This window comes from Sylvia atricapilla, chromosome 5 (assembly GCF_009819655.1).
Source record: "Sylvia atricapilla isolate bSylAtr1 chromosome 5, bSylAtr1.pri, whole genome shotgun sequence".
Taxonomy (NCBI): Eukaryota; Metazoa; Chordata; class Aves; order Passeriformes; family Sylviidae; genus Sylvia; species Sylvia atricapilla.
In genome coordinates, this window is record NC_089144.1 from 68,903,757 (window position 1) to 68,920,823 (window position 17,067).

Below are 17,067 nucleotides of genomic sequence, written 5' to 3' on the forward strand. Positions count from 1 at the left end.
TGAGCTGCCCAGGGAGGTGATGGAGTCACCATCCCTGGAGGTGTTCCAAGATACAACTGGATGAGCTGAGATGATTGTGGTCAGTCGAAAGTTGGCCTCAGAGGTCTTCTCCATCCTAAATGATTCTGTGATTCCATGACTGTATTTATTATGTCGTTCAAAGCGAGGAAAGAAAAGCACGAAGGGAAACATATGACGCATGTGTCTCTTCTAGTTGGGTTTTACTTTCTGTGGATCTTAGCAGAAAATATATTTTAGGAGAAAAAAAATTTACACTTCTCAAAGTACAGTCTGGCATTCGCGAAGTTAAGAAAGATGCATACTGCTGATTTGAGTCGTCTGCCTTTTACTTGAAACATTATTCCTAATAAGACCACTCTTGCTGTTCCTACCCACTTGTCTGGGAACACTCTGGAGGCCGCAGATTTGAGCTGCAATCCACAGGTGGAGGTTTATTTTCAGATCTGCTTCTAGCGCTGCCCTGTTAAGGCTTAGAAGGGGCCATACGGAGCGCTGTCGGTGCTGTGCCGCCGTCGGCCGTGCGCGGTGTAACCAGGGAGCGGGCAAACCGCTGTGCCGGCGGCACACACACAGCGCTTCGAGCTCTGTAATTAACAGGCGTGAGAAATTCACCGTTCGGTAAAGACTTTACTAACCGTGTAAGAGGGACCATTTTAACTCGTTCTGCTGCTTGAAAGCCTCTTCGGGTGCGGCAGCGGCGCACGGCCGAGCCGCTCTTTAGCCCGGGGGTTCCTTTTCACCAAGCCCGACGGCACGGGGCAGCAAGGAGCCCTCGGCCCGCCTCACAGAGCCGCCAGGGCGGGAACGGCCCTCGGGGGGCTCCGCTGCTCCAGCGGATGCTCCCTACGCACAGCTTATATAAGCGCCCCGCGGGCTGTGGCAGGGCGCGGCGGGGCGGGCGGCGCGGCCCCGGGGACGGGAGCGGCGCGGGAGCGCGCGGGGCGCGATACATAACAGCCTCGGGGGCGCGCCTGCGCCTCCCGGCGGAACCGGCGCCACCAAGAGCCGCCTCGCGGCCCCGTGCTCATCCGGGTCCCGTCGCGCCGAGCCGCAGGGGGGGGTGTGGCGGAGAGCCGGGCCCCGCCCACCCGCCGCCGCGGCCCGCCGGCCCCGCGCCGCCTCGGCACGGGGGATTCCCGCCGAGGCCGCGGGTGTCCCGGCCGCCTCCCGGCTCGCCGCGGCCGCTCGGCCACCGGCCCGGGCCCGTCCCCGCGCGCCGCCGGCAGCGAACACACCTCAGAAACGTGAGGGCCCGCGGTCACGTGGGAGCGGCGCCGGCCAATGGGCGGCGGGGGGCGGGGCGGAGCGGCCGGCGCAGCCCCGCGCCTGGCGCAGTCACAGGGCGAGCGGCGAGGAGGCGGCAGCGGGCACGGACGGCGCTTTCCGCGGCCAGGGCGCCGTCACCTCTCCGCAGACACCGCCGGACCCAGCGCTCCCACCTTCCGTCTCTGCTCGCCCCGGCGCGGGGGGGCTTCGCGGGGTGATGCGTCCCCGCCGGGCGGCAGCTCCCGCCGTGTCCGCCGGGTCCTAGAGCCGTCCGCAGCGAGGCCCCGCGGGCCGGCCCCGCCGCCCGTCCGTGATCGCCCGGTGGCGCCGGGCCATGAGCGGCCCCGCGGGCGGCGGCGGTTCCCGCTGAGCGCCCGCACCCGGCATGGGGGTGAACGCCGTACACTGGTTCCGCAAGGGGCTGCGGCTCCACGACAACCCGGCGCTGCGGGAATGCATCCAGGGCGCCGACACGGTGCGCTGCGTCTACATCCTGGACCCCTGGTTCGCCGGCTCCTCCAACGTGGGCATCAACAGGTGGCGGTGAGTGCGGGGCGCTGCGGGGGCCCTAATCTCCGCGTTATGTATTCGGTCACGCTGCCTCCCCGCCATCCCCTCCCCTCCGCGCCCGATTGGGCCGCGGCCAGCGCCGGCTTCCCTGGGCCGCCCGCCCTCCCGCGGGCCCGGCCGTGTTACATATCCAGCGCCGGCCCGGCCCGCGGCTCCCGCGGCGCACGTGGGAGGGACGGGCCACAAGGAAGCGGGGCAGCCCGCGGCGGTGGGGCTGGGGCTTCTCGGGGACGGCACCGCTCCGTCTCGCTCCCGTGAGCGGCGGTTCCGTGCCCGAGTCGCCGGTGCGCGGAGCGGAGTCGCTGCCGGGCGGAAAACCCTGTGGGGAGCGGCGCGGAGGGTTTGCGGCATCTCAGGAGCTCTGGGCAGCCGGGAACCTCAGGGCGACTGCTTTCGGGAGAAATTGTGAAAGCTGCTCGCTTAGTTCAGAAGGGCTTTCTCAGAGTAGCGTTCCTACACGGAAGGGTATGACAAAATACGCTGAGTTGGAACGGAGTCAGGAGGATCACGGAGTCCAACTCCTGGCCCTGCATAGGACAGCCCCGAGACACCTGCTGTGTGCCTGAGAGCCTTGTCTAAATGCTTCTTGAACTCTGGCTGCCTTGGGGTGTAGTGTCCCTTTCCGGACCATGCGGATTTGTTCCTGCATCGTCAACACACTTGTAATTCTGCTTCCTGCCCCATACAAGAATGAACTTTACTGTGCAGCTCTGACTGAGTTTTGCATGCTAAATGTGTGCCGTAATAAGGTAGAGATTATTCATCTCTAAGGACTTTTGTGCATGCTTGTCATGTGAGATTAGTTAAAACTTCACCAGCAGTCTGAAAGTTGTTACCCTTATGAAATGGTAACAACTTTACCATTATGAAATGGTTGATAATGCCGCAGAGTTTGTGTATCATCTGTCCCTCAAATGTCAGGAACTCGAAATGCTCATGGAGTTAGCCTGCCAAGGCTGCAGTGCTGAGAAGTTGGCTAATTACGAAACAAGCACAATGAAACTTAGCTGAACACTAGGTCATAGAAGAATGACAAAGTTGAGATATTTCAGGTTTCAGTTGAGTTCACTTGAAGGATTATTCCTTTCAGATTTAATAATTTATATCCTAGCTTATTAAATACTTTACCAACCAAGTAACTTACTTTTGGAGATTTCGGGTTTCTGGATTTTTGTGGGTTTTTTGAGATTGTGAGAGGTTTTCCTTACATTCTTCTTGTTTTCAAGAGATAGAAATACTAAAGATGCTTTTGGTGAACTTGATGGTTATCTCATTTTCACTGATGAAAATAACTTACGAATAATTGTTAGACACTTCCCTTTTCTGAGACTCATTATGTACATTTCTTTTATAAGAGCCTTTAAAATCGTTTTTGTTCTGAAGGGATGAGTTTTGTTTCTTTGAATAACATTTTACCTTCATAGAGAAGCTCAGAGGTCTTAATTTTGTGGATGAAACATGAACGGATACTTAAATTTTAAAAGAATGTGGACAATTGGCCCAAGTCTAAGTGTTAATGAAATCACACGTCTTAAGAACACTTCACAGGTCTCTCTAATGTGCCCTGCAGTTGAAATGCTGAACAGTTTTTGGTTGTATTCTCTGAGCTAGTGAATGATAGACAAATGTGAACTTTGATTCTAGCAGGAGGAAGTTCATGTCTTCAGTGCTATTGCCCTGGTTCTTCAATGACTGTGTAATATGATCATTAGCTAATAGAGTCCTTGAGTACATTTGAGTATGATATATTGTTGGTTAGTTTACTTTTAACAGCGTTTTCAGTGTTTCCGTAGGCAACTGGTCCTTCCTCTGCATTTTACATTTGAAGAAAAATGCCTGGTTATAGTTGCTAGTTAGAGGGATTGAGTTTGGGGTAGATCACAGCTCCCCTGTCCAAAGCACTTGAAGCAATCTCCTGGTACTCAAATACCCTCAAGGCACATGCTGCACATGTATTTGAGTAGGAAATCTTGCTGCCTGCACAGCCTGGTTTTGTTAGATCATCAGGTGGTTTTTGTTTCAAGTTTAAAAGTACAATAACGTTATAGAATAACTGACTGCCGAAGCTGTACGTTTATTACGGTTCTTCCCAATAAGTTATTATTTAAATGGACAGTTACTATTTTGGTATGAAACCACTTTAGGTTCCAGTGGTTTTAATGGTTTGTTTTTAACAAGTGCCGGCGCATACACTCCCAGTAAGTATACACAAGATCTATTGATGCAGTTTTTTAGTTTGCCATTCTCATTTGGCACTTAAAATTAATGATAAAACAGTTTATGTTCTTTCTCACTTGATGACTATGAGCAAAAATGTTGCTTACGTGCCTGTTGAGTGGGGTGTTGAATTAGTCAAAAAGATTTTTGAGACTTGGAGCAGAAGCCCTTCAGCGTTATGAAGGGAGTCAAATTTAACCTCCTGGTGTGAATTTATAGTGGTCCTTTCTTAATATGAATTGACTGACACCAAGTGTTAGTGGTTGTAGTGCCCTGGGCAAAACCCTTCTCTGTCAAACTATGACTAACACAATCTACGTGAGGAAAAATGGTGAGAGAATACAGGAAACCAGGAGGTTTATTTTCTTATTAGAATATTGTCACTCTGCAGGGTCACCAATTACGGTTTGTATTAACAAATGTGTGTTAAATCTGGTAAATAGCCACCTTTAATACATAGGTGCTTTCTAATTAACTTTTCTCTTTAAACAGTCATGTAACAATCAGGAACTAATATTTTTGTGTAATTGCACTATTGAGCAAGTCTAATTACTAAGCAGTCACATGGTCTTACTGACCTCCTTTCTCCTGGCATTCAGCCTACCTGTTCTAAATTTGTGAATGCTACGTAACAAATGCCAGGACCTCCCTCAGCTCACTTCATTTTTTTTTTTCTGGTTCTGTTCTGTTTCTTCTTATTGTTCCTTTTTTTCAAGCCGTCAAATAAATCGAGATGTGCTTTCATTGAGACATGGTTTTTCAATGGGCTGAGTTCACAGATCAGCACTCGAGAGAGAGAAGTTACTTGGTGCAGTAAAAGGTGATGGAGAGAGGGTGGAGGGAGATGCTAAACGCTAAAATCACTCTAAAGCTCTCTTAAAATTTTGTCAGTTGCCCTGAAATGTTAGGCACCAGAATTAGCTTGCATCTAATTGTGTCAACAAAGCAGGCAATGAATGTAACTTGCATACTCCAGCAAGTAACCATTACCTACTTCTGAAAAAATGTGTTCCTGTGTGCTCACGGACTTTTCCATATTAAGGAGCATGGAACCTCACACTTAACAGCATCATCTAGGGGAGAGTTTCCTTTAGTCCTGGGTTTAGGACAGACTGGCAATTGATCACAATATCTAAGAAGAAATGCAAACATTCTGTTAGTTGCTGCATAAGGATTTACTTTAGGTAATAATTTACTTTTAGTTTGTCTTTTTGAGTGTGTATGTCTGTCTTTGATATGGTAGCTAAAACACTGGTGTGCAGCAGCTGGTTTTATAAAGATGAATAGTCTAATCTTGCCAATCCTTGTTTTTTTTGTTGTTGTTGTTGTTTTTTTTTTTTTTAAACATTCCTGAAGAGAACAGATTTCACTTTTAAAATAAGAGTAATAGAATTTGGTGTGTAAACCTCTTAGATTTTGTGAGAATAGTCATGTGTTCAAGATCCTTCAAAGTTAACTGCTGCTAATATGGCAGATAGTGGTGTTGATTCTGGAGAAAGAAAAGAGGTGATCTTCTTTTTCCCACACTCAGATTTCAAGCAAATAAAAAATTAAAACCCGAGGGGAAAAAAAAAAAGTTTCATTTCCAGGACAGTCACTGCAATTCATGGAAATATGAACTTGTTTTTAAAAATTAATATTTAGACATCTTTATGTGGTGTCTATTAAATTTTGCTATTCTGTGCATCTGGTTTCGAAAATATACTTACAGTTTCAGCTTATGTAGGTATGATTTGTCCAGTAGAGGTGTGTTTGTTGGATGTGGGATTGGTGTAAAAAGTTTGTTAATAGAATTAATCTATGAGTGATTTGAGTTTCATATATGTAATTCAGGCAGACGAAATCTCTGTATTATACTTTGTTAATTTTGGTGACATGCCTATAAGAGGAATGCACAGAAATTTATATGACTTCCCTGATGAAAACATCCCTTTAAGTCTTTATTTTGTAGCACTTAGAATGGAAATCTGTTTGATTTATGAAATATTTAACATGAAGCCCACCAAAGGCACTCTGCCACTCCCCTCAGACAGGGAGTAGAAAGTACAACAAAAAGCTTGTGGGTCAAGATAAGGACAAGAAGGGGTCACTCAGCCATTACTATCATGGGGAAAATTAATTAATTTATTGCCAACGAAATCAGAATAGGGTAACAAAAAATAAACTAAATTCTTAAAGCGCCTTCCTCTCTTTCTGGGCTCAGCTTCACTCCCGTTTTCTCTGCCTCCTGTCCCCAAAGAACACAGAGGGATGGGATTTTGGTCAGTTCATCAAATGTCATCTCTGCTGCTTTTTGCTCAGGGGTAAGACTTTTCCCACTCGTATTTCCTCTGCCATGGCCCTTCATGGGCTGTAGGTGGACAGCCTTCCTCTCAGTGGTCTTCACCACAGGCTGCAGGGGAATCTCTGCTCTGGTGCCTGGCGCACATCCTCCCCCTCCTTCTTCACTGACGTAGGAACCTACAGAGTTGTTTCTCTCACTCATTCCTCTCTGGTTTCAGTGGCTCCTGAGCAATGACGTTTTCCTCCTGTCAGATCCGTTGTCCCAGAGGCACTCCTTGGCCAGGTCCTTGTTGGAGCCCTCTGGCTCTGCCTCTCACCGAGGCCGCCCTTGTCACCCCTGACACCAAAACCTGCCTGTGCAACCCATCGTACCGTCTAATGAGTGGCTTCAGCGTGTGCCACTTACAGAGCTTCTGTTCACGCAGCCCATTAAACGGAGGGTGATTAATCTGTCAAATTGATTAATCAATTTGTTTCCAGAAGTTGGCGTTTTCATACGGGAGCTCTATGGTACCTCCAGTTACTTTGGACAAACCCCCCAGTGCCACATGCCTATGCTGCTCACATGTTCTCTTCCACAAAAAAAACCATTTTTTACCCCAAAAGTGCCTGCAATTCAGCAACTCCCTCTATAATTTGTGTTATATTATATGATCTAGGCCTGTGATTTACAAAGTACGTCACTGAAGCACACTGACGTATGTCCTCATGGATTTAATCCTGCGCTGTTGATGAAAGGGTTGGTTCCACCCTTTTATGATAGCACACAACCCTGTGGTGAGCCAGTTTAGCTCATCAATCTGTCCAAAAGAGATTAATTACCAGTTTTGGTGGGATTAGCTCTGTGGTAGATTGTGCCAGCAAAAAGGTCACCGTAGTAGTAGTAGTGAAGAGGCAAAGAATGGGAAGGGCAGGTACCATTTCTTTCAGTGGCAATATGGATTTGAGTCAGATTACAATGGTCATGTCACTCTTAGCCTGAATTGCTCACGTCCGCAGTAACCACCAGGTGTTTTTTGGAAGGGGATTATTGTTTCTTCTGTAGCTTGCCATTTGTTGACACCCTTTTAAATTATATTGCTGGGAATAAATATTTGCCTTTTTACTGTGCCAGGAAAATATGCACTTTCTTTTTTGTCAGACTGTCAGAATGTGAGAAATAAGCCTGCTAGCTGAGAAATTACACTGTGCTTGTTTCCATTTTTTGGTGAAGGATCTTGTATCACCACATTCTGTACTGTAGCTATTACTCAATTGGACAAGAAGACTGCACGAGTTGGTGTGGAGGCAGCAGGAGGTACAGCAAATTGAATTGTGCTCAGGAAGTTGGTTTTTCCAAATAGCAGTTACTGCAGGCCTGAAGAATTACAGTGAGCATCTCTACAATCTGGGTTTTGACTCCAAGGTGGATCTTGAAGGAATCTTAATTCCTTAGCTTAAGAAATTTAGAGGTTTTAGACACCTGGTTTTACATTACTAATCTCCAGGTTTGAGGATGTCCAGAGAAAATCTGGGTCAAATATTCTTGATATGTAATAGTATGTGCACTTAGAGTATTAAGGGAGAGATGTGGCTTTAAACAAGTCCATGGGATTTTTTTGTAGTCTTCCTTCTCTTGGGACCAGTAATATATTTTTGTTTCATTTCACAAAAGCATCAACAGATCACATTCTTTATTTGAGTAGGACAAGGTTATCTGTCCACACTTCATAGTATTTCCTGCTCTGGCCAAAACCAGGGAGGCTGATAACCCCCAACAAACACCATCTGTGATGAATGTGAAAGCACCTTTTTTTAGGCAATCAAGAAGAATACAGATTTATTATTTTTCCTTAACTGATCATTATGTGGCAGTGTCAAGGAATTCTACATCAGTTCTTCAAAGCAACTTATTTCATGTATTATTATTCTCTTATGGCCATTTTAATATAATAAAACATATTCTCCTCCAGCTTGGGAAAATGTCTTTATCCCAACCAACAGAAGCTACTCTTTAAATATATTATGCAGATATTGCAGAAAAGCCTGTTGATGATTGTGCACTGCCTGAACTTTTCAGTTTCTAGCAGTTTACCTACACCATGGAAGCCTTTATTTTCCGAAGTGGTTCTTTTCCATCCTGTGTCTCAGTGCCTGGCTGGTTTTCAGGTTAGTTATATAACCTGTGATAGGAGGAAGGTCAGGCTGCCAGCAAAGTCGGCCATTTTTTCAGTGCCAGAAGTCACACTAAAGTCTGTGATGTTATGAATTTGCATACTGAAAGAAACCCTTTGGTTTAGGGAATTTTGTGACCTTCCCATGGCGACATAAAAAGGCAAAAGTCAGTTTGAGCAGGAGGGAGTTGTGTAAGTAGTGTAACAGAATGTGGCTTTGTGTTCCATGGGCTTAGTAATTTGTTTATCACATTTTAGTAGGTTTAATAGCCATACCTTTGGTTACCCCTAGGAAAGGACTGGATTAGTGGGTTAAAAACTTCGTAGTATTTTGGTGCAATACATTTCACTTAGATTTCTCAGAACTCTTAATTTAACGTGGAGCAAGGTTAGTCTGTGCTTCTGTGTACTTTTGGCTTTCGTGTTCTTTGCAATCTAGGTCAAGAGGTGAGCTGTAATTGCAGTGTTCTTCTAACCCTCCCATTTGTTTTTCGGGTCACCATAAAGCATTTGCTTTCACTGCTTTGGAGTTTAGTGAGTGTAAATGATTATTTTAAAAGGGAATAAAGCTTCAGTGGAGGTGAAGGATAGACTGGAAAGGACAGGTCAATATGTCAGTGTTCTGTTTCAAGTGTGTAAGTGGAGATGGCTGTGGCAGAAGTCTGCATTGGGTGTCTGTACTGTTGGAACAGTTCAAAATCAGAGTGCATTCCAGTTACCAATGGAGATAATAAAAACCAGCACATGAGTTTTGGTAGCATTAGGTTAGACAGTAGATGAGCTGCTGTGAATAGATCTTCCTAAAATATGCCTTTTTTTTTTTTTTTTTTTTTACTATTTCTTTTTAAATTGCATTAGTATTTTAAAGGTCTAAAATTCAGTGTTGGTAAACCTGGATAGGATATAAAAATTTCATAATACTCAGCGTTTTGGAAGCAAATTAGTAAATTCAGGTGTCAAGCTGTTGCTTAAAATCTCTTTGAAAGCTGCTGGTGCAACAACTTTTTTGCAATAAGATGAAACCTGTTCAGTTTTATCAGAGATGGAAAGGATTTCTTCCATTGAACATTGGTTAGGATGCATCCTGCGTATCTCATTTCTGTATTGGCAGACATGTGATGTACACCTTTGCTTTTGTGTTATGTATTGCTTGCTCCTACAACTAAACTAGAGACATTTTCTGGACCTGTTTTAGAAATTTACTTTATCTCAGTGTTTCTTAATTTATAGAAAAGCATTTCCCTTCCTGTTCATTCTCATGCATTTCTCCTTTAACATCTGTATGTTTGTGGCTCTTTCATAGACATAAAAGGTGAAGGCTGTAAAATTCTTGCGCTGAAGGTTTGTATCCTTTGAGAACACAGATCCTTATCCCTTCAGAATTAAAACCAGAAACGTTGGAAAAATTCTGTTTACGCTCAAATGGGCAAGTTATGAAGTATGAATATATGTTATTAATTCTTCAGTGATGGAGATGAAATATATGCAGTACAAGTTACTTAGGAACAATTCCTGTAAGGAAAACTTGAATTTTTCTATCTGTTATCTAGCCAAAGCATGAAATCCATGACCTAGGAAATGCTTTATTTTTTTATAGTAAGGAACCTATGGAGTTCAGTGCTTGCAGATTTGCAGATTTTTTTTTTTTTGTTTTGTGGTTGGTGTGTGTTTCTTTATTTGTTTCTCAGTGCCAAAGTTCTACTGACCTTGTCGGTGAGGGGTAAACTGTGCTGCAATTGAGCGAGAGAAAGTGATTGAAAAAACAGAAATAGGAGGATAATTTGCATGAGAGAGAGAGAAATAAGTAAATAGGCAACTTGTTCGTGTAGGCTGCTTGTTGCTTCATGCCTTGTATAGTTCATGAGACATGATCATGGTGTGACTGGCTGCAGTTTTGCTGTGCACTGGAGATGCAGAACACCATGGCAAACTTACCTCAGTTTCACAATCTGTGCAGTTCTGGGATACTGGGGAAGCGTACAGTGAGCTGTGAGAGTGCATTTTATAGAGCAACTGGCATTGGAAATAGTTACTGGTTTGATTTCTAATATATTGGATTCACTGAAGAATGGACTAAATGTTGTCTTTGCCATGTTCTCTGTAGATTTTCCTCTGCATTGAAATTTTCTGTCTGTAAATCCTGTGACATCAAGTGATCTTTTTATTCATTCTTTCTTCTTCATATTTTATATTCTAGAGAATAAACAAGCTCATTTTTTTTTCTAGAAGTCTCTTAAGAAAGTCTTAAAGTTGAAGAAAACATTGTGGCTTTTAGCAGAGATTACCTAATACATTTTTTCTTGTCTCATGGGAGAAGCATGACTACATCTGCAAAACTGAGACATGCATTTAGAAGAAAATATTCTACACAGTGATTTTTGCCATCCAGGTTTCAGGCGGGTATTTGGGGAGGAGGTTGCATTTCAGTTTTGTTCTTTGTAAGTCTTGCTACTGGTGAACTCAAAAAGTCAAAACCATCAAGTCTTAATGAGGGTGATCAAGGCAAGGATGGCATCTGAATTATTTGTTTTATTTGTGTTGCCTACAGATAATTCCTGTGCCTTTCCTTCATTACTTTTCAGGAGATGACAGGCCTGGTAAGGTCACAACTTTACTGTGCTTTATCCATGTTTCTTTTTAGATAGTGTAACTGTTTGCTGTTTACTGCTCTTGCACAGTATTTTCCAAATCCTGTGAATGCTTCCTTAAAGGTCTCTGTGAGAGACTTCCATTTTTTATTTTTTTCTCTAGCATACTCATTCACTTGTACAACCTAGAAACATCTCCTAGCATTCAGTTTATGCCAAAGGAAAAAGTTGTAAGTTGCTGTGATATTGACAGTTCTGCTTTAATTGCTTTGTCTTTTCCCCTTTTATTTCAAGGTTTTCATAACCTGAGGGGACCTTGTAAAATAACAATCATACAGTCATGGTGCTTTTCAGTGAGTAGAGTTTTTTTACTTGGTTGAAATTTTTTTCTGTAAGCTACTTGCCAATTAAATATACTGTTGAAGAGTACTTTATTTCAGCAGTAGTGTGTTTTTCTTCTAAACCGTGAAGAAAATGATGAGTTTGTGGGGGATAATCGGGATGTTTCTATTTTTACCATTTAGAATTTGGCTTTCTGCATTCTTTTTAATATAATCCCACCAACTTCTCTTTTTCAGTGCCAACACTGAAACACTGTGTTTGTCAAAGCAAAATTCTTCAATGCTATGTTTGCAGCGCTTGAAGAAATTTTTACTTCAATTCCTTATGCTTCCATATGAGACAGCCTAATAAAGCTTGCATTTTTGGCATTGGAAGTCACATTTTGAAGCTGGAAAGTGTTACTAGTAGTCATGTATTACTCTTTCAGCAGCAGCCTTTTCTATTTCTTTTCATAATTCTGCACTTTTTTTTCTTCTATTAGTCTGTCTTTATTCCAGAATCCTACCTTTGCAGTTGTTGCTCTATGGCTCGTCAAGTGCAGTGGTAAAGTAAAAATAATTGTTAGGCTTTTTGAGTGTTCTTTTTACTATTTTGTTTGAAGGGTATGAGATTTTCAGGAACAGCTGTGCCATTGTAAGTGGCCTGTTCCCAAATGAAAGTGTGGAAATTCCAGAAACTTTTCCACTTGCAGTACTATATTGTCACCAGTTGCAGTATTTTTCCTGCTAGACTTAGAAATTTTAAGAATACCTAAGTATTTATAGTATACTTTTAAATTATAAAGTAAGCTCTGGAGAGCTTTTTTTGGGTGTTCTTCATTTTTCTGCTTTCATCATATGAGCTGTATTATCTGTCAGAAGCTTTCTGTTGACTGAGGTTTAATTATGGTGTACAATATGGTAATGCCTAGCTTGCCTTTTCTTGGAATGGGTTTTGCTTGGAAATGTTTGTCTCTTGTGCTAGTCTCTTTAATTTCACCTTGAATGAAAGCTTTTGTACTTGAGGTTGAATACACTGATCAAAAAAATATTAAGTACAAGTCAGTGTGATTGATGTTTGAAGTGTTGTGGTCTTATTTCTACGGAGATAATTATTTCCTTCATTCGTTTAAGAGGTGATACTTTTTCCTTTGTCATAAGAAAAAATGGTGGTTTTAACAGCAACAATAACCAGGAAATTATGTAATTGCCAACATTTCTTCTTGGATTTGTGCGGTACCTTTGTGTCTACCCTCTCCAGCGCATGCAGGGTTAAACAGGGTTTAAAAACGTGAGCTTTACCTGCAATTCACCAGGGTTTTTTTTTCTCTTATGCAGATTTAATGTTGTTTAGCCCTGCAGTAAAGGCCGGTGTCCATTCGCTTGTGCTCGGGCGGTGGGACAGAACAGGCTGTTTGTGCCAGCTGTTGCGGCTGGCAGGGGACACGCTGTTCACGGGCGCCTGGTCCTTTTCACACCTTCCCTTCTTTATCAGCTCCTCGGGCTCGGAGCGCTGCCGTGGCGCTCGCTGAGCTCCCAGCACACATATTGGCTTTCGTGTAACCTTTAGCCACCGGCACTTTTGACTAGAGCACAGAGGAGGAGGAGCAGAGCCGACCCGCTGCTTGTCTATCTGCTCAGATGAAGCCTTTCTCTGTCCCTGTTAGGAATCAAGTTCAGCCGTGCTGCAGGAATCCTCTCTCTCAGTGCGGCTCCGGAGGGATGGAATATTCGGATCTTACTACAGCGGTTACATATGAGTGCAAAAGTAGGTCATTGTGGCAGGGAGTAGTCCAAACAGCCGCCTGGTTGCTGCAGCAACGACCTACTTTACGAAACTATTTTTGTTGATTCATATTGAAATGTTCTTCTTGAAAGTGCTATAAGGAAATGATCAGGTTAGGAGATAGGTAACAATGGAAGGTGCCGGCTTTGTGGGCTCCTCCTTTCTCCCCGTTCCACACCCCCGTGGTCTAGCCCCCTGTTGAATATAGGAGAATTAAGGCAAATAAGATTTTTTTTTTCTGTTCAGGATGACCTCTAATGGGAAACTTTTTTTCTTTTTCTTTTCTTTTCCTTTTTTCTTTTTCCTTTTTTCTTTTTCCTTTTTCTTTTTCCTTTTTCTTTTTCATTTTTTTTCCTTTTCCCTTTTTTCTTTTTCCTTTTTTCTTTTTCCTTTTTTCTTTTTCCTTTTTTCTTTTTCCTTTTTTCTTTCTTTTTTCTTTCTTTTTTCTTTCTTTTTTCTTTCTTTTTTCTTTTTCCGTTTTTCTTTTCCTTTTCTTTTTCCGTTTTTCTTTTCCTTTTTTTTTTCTTTCTTGCTTTTTTCTTTCTTTTTCTTTCTTTTTCTTCTTTTTTCTTTCTTTTTCTTCTTTTTTCTTTCTTTTTTCTTTTTTTTTCTTTTTTTTTTCTTTCTTTTCTTTCTTTTTCTTTCTTTTTTCTTCTTTTTTCTTTCTTTTTTCTTTCTTTTTTTTCTTTCTTTTCTTCCTTCCTCCTTCCTTCCCCTTCCTTCCTCCTTCCTTCCTCCTTCCTTCCTCCTTCCTTCCTCCTTCCTTCCTCCTTCCTTCCTCCTTCCTTCCTCCTTCCTTCCTCCTTCCTTCCTCCTTCCTTCCTCCTTCCTTCCTCCTTCCTTCCTCCTTCCTTCCTCCTTCCTTCCTCCTTCCTTCCTCCTTCTCCTCCTCCTTCCTTCCTCCTTCTTCCTCCTTCCTTCCTCCTCCTTCCTCCTCTTCCTTCCTTCCTCATCCTTCCCTATTCCTTCCTCCATTCCTTCCTCCTTTCCTTCCTCCTTCCTTCCTCCTTCCTTCCTTCCTTCCTTCCTCCTTCCTCCTCCTTCCTTCCTCCTCCTTCCTCCTTTCCTTCTCTTGCCTTCCTCCTTCCTTGCCTTCCTTACTTTCCTCCTCCCCTTCCTCCTTCCTTCCTACTTTCCTTCCTCCTTTCCTTCTCCTCCTTCCTTCCTCCTTCCTTCCTACTTTCCTTCCTCCTTCCTTCCTCCTTCCTTCCTCCTTCCTTCCTCCTTCCTTCCTCCTTCCTTCCTCCTTCCTTCCTCCTTCCTTCCTCCTTCCTTCCTCCTTCCTTCCTCCTTCCTTCCTCCTTCCTTCCTCCTTCCTTCCTCCTTCCTTCCTCCTCTTTTTTCTTCCTTTTTTTTCTTTTTTTTTCTTTTTTTTTTCTTTTTTTTTTTCTTGAAGGTTCTGCAGAAAAATAATGCCTCTCATTGGTTATTATGTTTCCAGCTTTCAGAGCCTACAAATCTTCCGCTATCAATTTTGTCTATAGAAATAACTTTAGGCTTAACGCAAACAGAGAACCGCCTTTTTCTCGGAAAAGATAAAATTTTTCTTGAGCACTGGAACAGGCTCCCCAGGGAAGTGGTCACAGCACCAAGGCTGCTGGAGTTCAAGAAGTGTTCAGACAATGCTGTCAGGCACATGGTGTGATTCTTGGGGTTGTCCTGTGCAGGGCCCAGAGTCAGACTCATTGGTCTCTCCAGTCCCTTCCAACTCAGAATATTCTATAATTCTATGAGTATCACTCTTTTGGAATGCTCACAGTTTCTCTTGATATTCCACTACTCTTATACTAACCAGTGGTCTCCAACAAAGTTTATCAACATTCAAGAAGATAGGCTTGGTGCCTGCCCCTTTTCTTTTTTCTTTCCTTTTTTTTTTAATTGGCAGTGTTGTTGTCTGAGTCTTCTCTTTTGCTATTAATTCTAATCCTCACTCAAGCAAACTGGAAAAAAAAGTACAGTGATTCTATATAAAAAAGGGTGCTCTCCAATTATTTACCTTTATTCTTTCAACAAGGCAATAAAAACAGCTGTCACTGGTGTTTAGGAAGTGAATTTTGGAAGTCCACTCCTGTCTTCTAAAAGGAATGGGTAGATGGGGAAAATGTAAAAGTACAGTTGTTATAGTAAAGCTTTCATTCTTCATAGAATATTTTTTTTTATCTGAATTACTATGGGTTGAGCAGAGATGACTGAGTATCACTCCTTAGTCATCAGACTCTTCTATTTAATTGTACTATGTAACTTTTTAAGATGTGTTTAGTTGCTTGAAGTGATGTACCTTCTCTTGGTCCTGACCTTCAGTATTGCAGAGAGGTGGTGAAGTTGTGGCAGATGAAGAGAGCACATTTATCTTCATAAATAGAGATTATTTGGATTATTTCATCTATTGTGTCTTGAGCTGTACTTCAGTTCTGTTTTCCAGGACTTATGTGACTGAGCTCTTTGCAGCTCCTGCATCAGCCCCTGCAGCATGAGGTGAAGAGTTACCTCCATTAGTCTGCCCCCATACTGATATACCTGAGGACAAAGTAGATGTTTTCAGGATTTATACAGTTTGATAAACGAGTCTGTGTCTCAGTTATTTGTTTGGGGGGTGGGGGGATAATTTTTTTTCTATATGATTATTACTGAAAACCCTGAATACATCTTCATCAAGTTTACCTTGTATTCAGCTATAAATTACTAATTTCAGCTTTGAAAGACCACATCAGAAAATGTTGGCATTTTGACTCATAATAATGGCAATGGGAAGTTAAGACAATGCTGAAAGTTGGGCCACCGTAAGATGAGCACCAGTCAATTTTAATTAAGATTTCCAAGAATAGCTTCAGGATGGTCTTTTTTCCATTTTCCAAACTTTCTACCAATTTCTGTGCTTGCTAAAGTATTTCAGCTCTATCCTTAATTCTCTTCTACTAGTGTAATAGATTTTTGAGATGTGGGAAGCCAGAGATGATGGAATCATACCTTAAGGGCTTGCAATTTATCCAGTGTAGTTGAGAAATATATTTATTTTAGCCAGTGTTTTATTTCTAGGAAACATAAAACTGCAAAATTTTACTAGCACTAATTGTAACCTTAAAGAGGTCACTTTAATTTAAGGAGAGGAAAAAGGTTTTATTAAAGTAAATGAAGGGCAGTATAAAATCTGTCCTTCAGAATCAGATTGCAAGACTGTCTTGTTGGAGTGCTCTTACCATGTTTGTTCTTTTGAAATGAACTTTAGCTGTTACTTTCTCATGGACAGCTCAGATTGCTGACATTAACGTGCCTGAAATATTTTATAAAGCAGGCTAGCTCTCTTTTAATCACATCAAGCTTTAAGACCTGCTAATTTAAATAAGAGAACTTGGATACATGAGAATAAGGTGGTTTAAATTTATGTATGACCATGTCTGTACTCTCAAGTAACTCTAATTTTGTAATTTGCTTCTAGGTAATATTTCCCCAGTTGTCTCCAGTACAATTTGTTTGCTCTTTGTTTTCCTTTTTGGATCCAACTAGTTTCTCTCTGGAGAGAACAGGCATGAAGAATTCAAGTCAAATAATAAAGACTTTGATATATCAGATTGAAATGAGAGGATTAGAAAAAACTAGATGCAGAATATGTACAGTAAAGGACAGAAGGCACTAAGAGAAAGAGATTTAGGAAGCTGTGAGCCTGTTAGTCCTTTTATCACCAGCAGGCTGACCTTTGTAACATGAAGTAATTTGAGATGTTCGTTTCAAGTTATATGGGAATAATTTAGGTGAGTGTAATGGGTGCCCTTTGAATGTGAAGTTAAGATCCAGACTTCATAGAAGCTAAATGCAATATTTGCTGTGATGTATGGCTCACAAAATAGGAACCAGCTTCATAGTGC

General features: G+C 42.5%; 1 protein-coding gene across 3 annotated transcripts in view; it reads left to right on the top strand.

Moving 5' to 3' along the window:
- The first annotated feature begins 1,339 nt into the window (after positions 1-1,339).
- The window catches only part of CRY1 (cryptochrome circadian regulator 1), a 40,785-nt gene continuing 25,057 nt past the window's right edge, over positions 1,340-17,067 (top strand). For all 3 annotated transcript variants that reach the window (XM_066319993.1, XM_066319994.1, XM_066319995.1), the window contains exon 1: positions 1,340-1,830. In XM_066319993.1, coding sequence (XP_066176090.1) covers positions 1,673-1,830 — 158 coding nt within the window. In that variant the 5' untranslated portion in view covers positions 1,340-1,672. The remainder of the gene's footprint in view (positions 1,831-17,067) is intronic.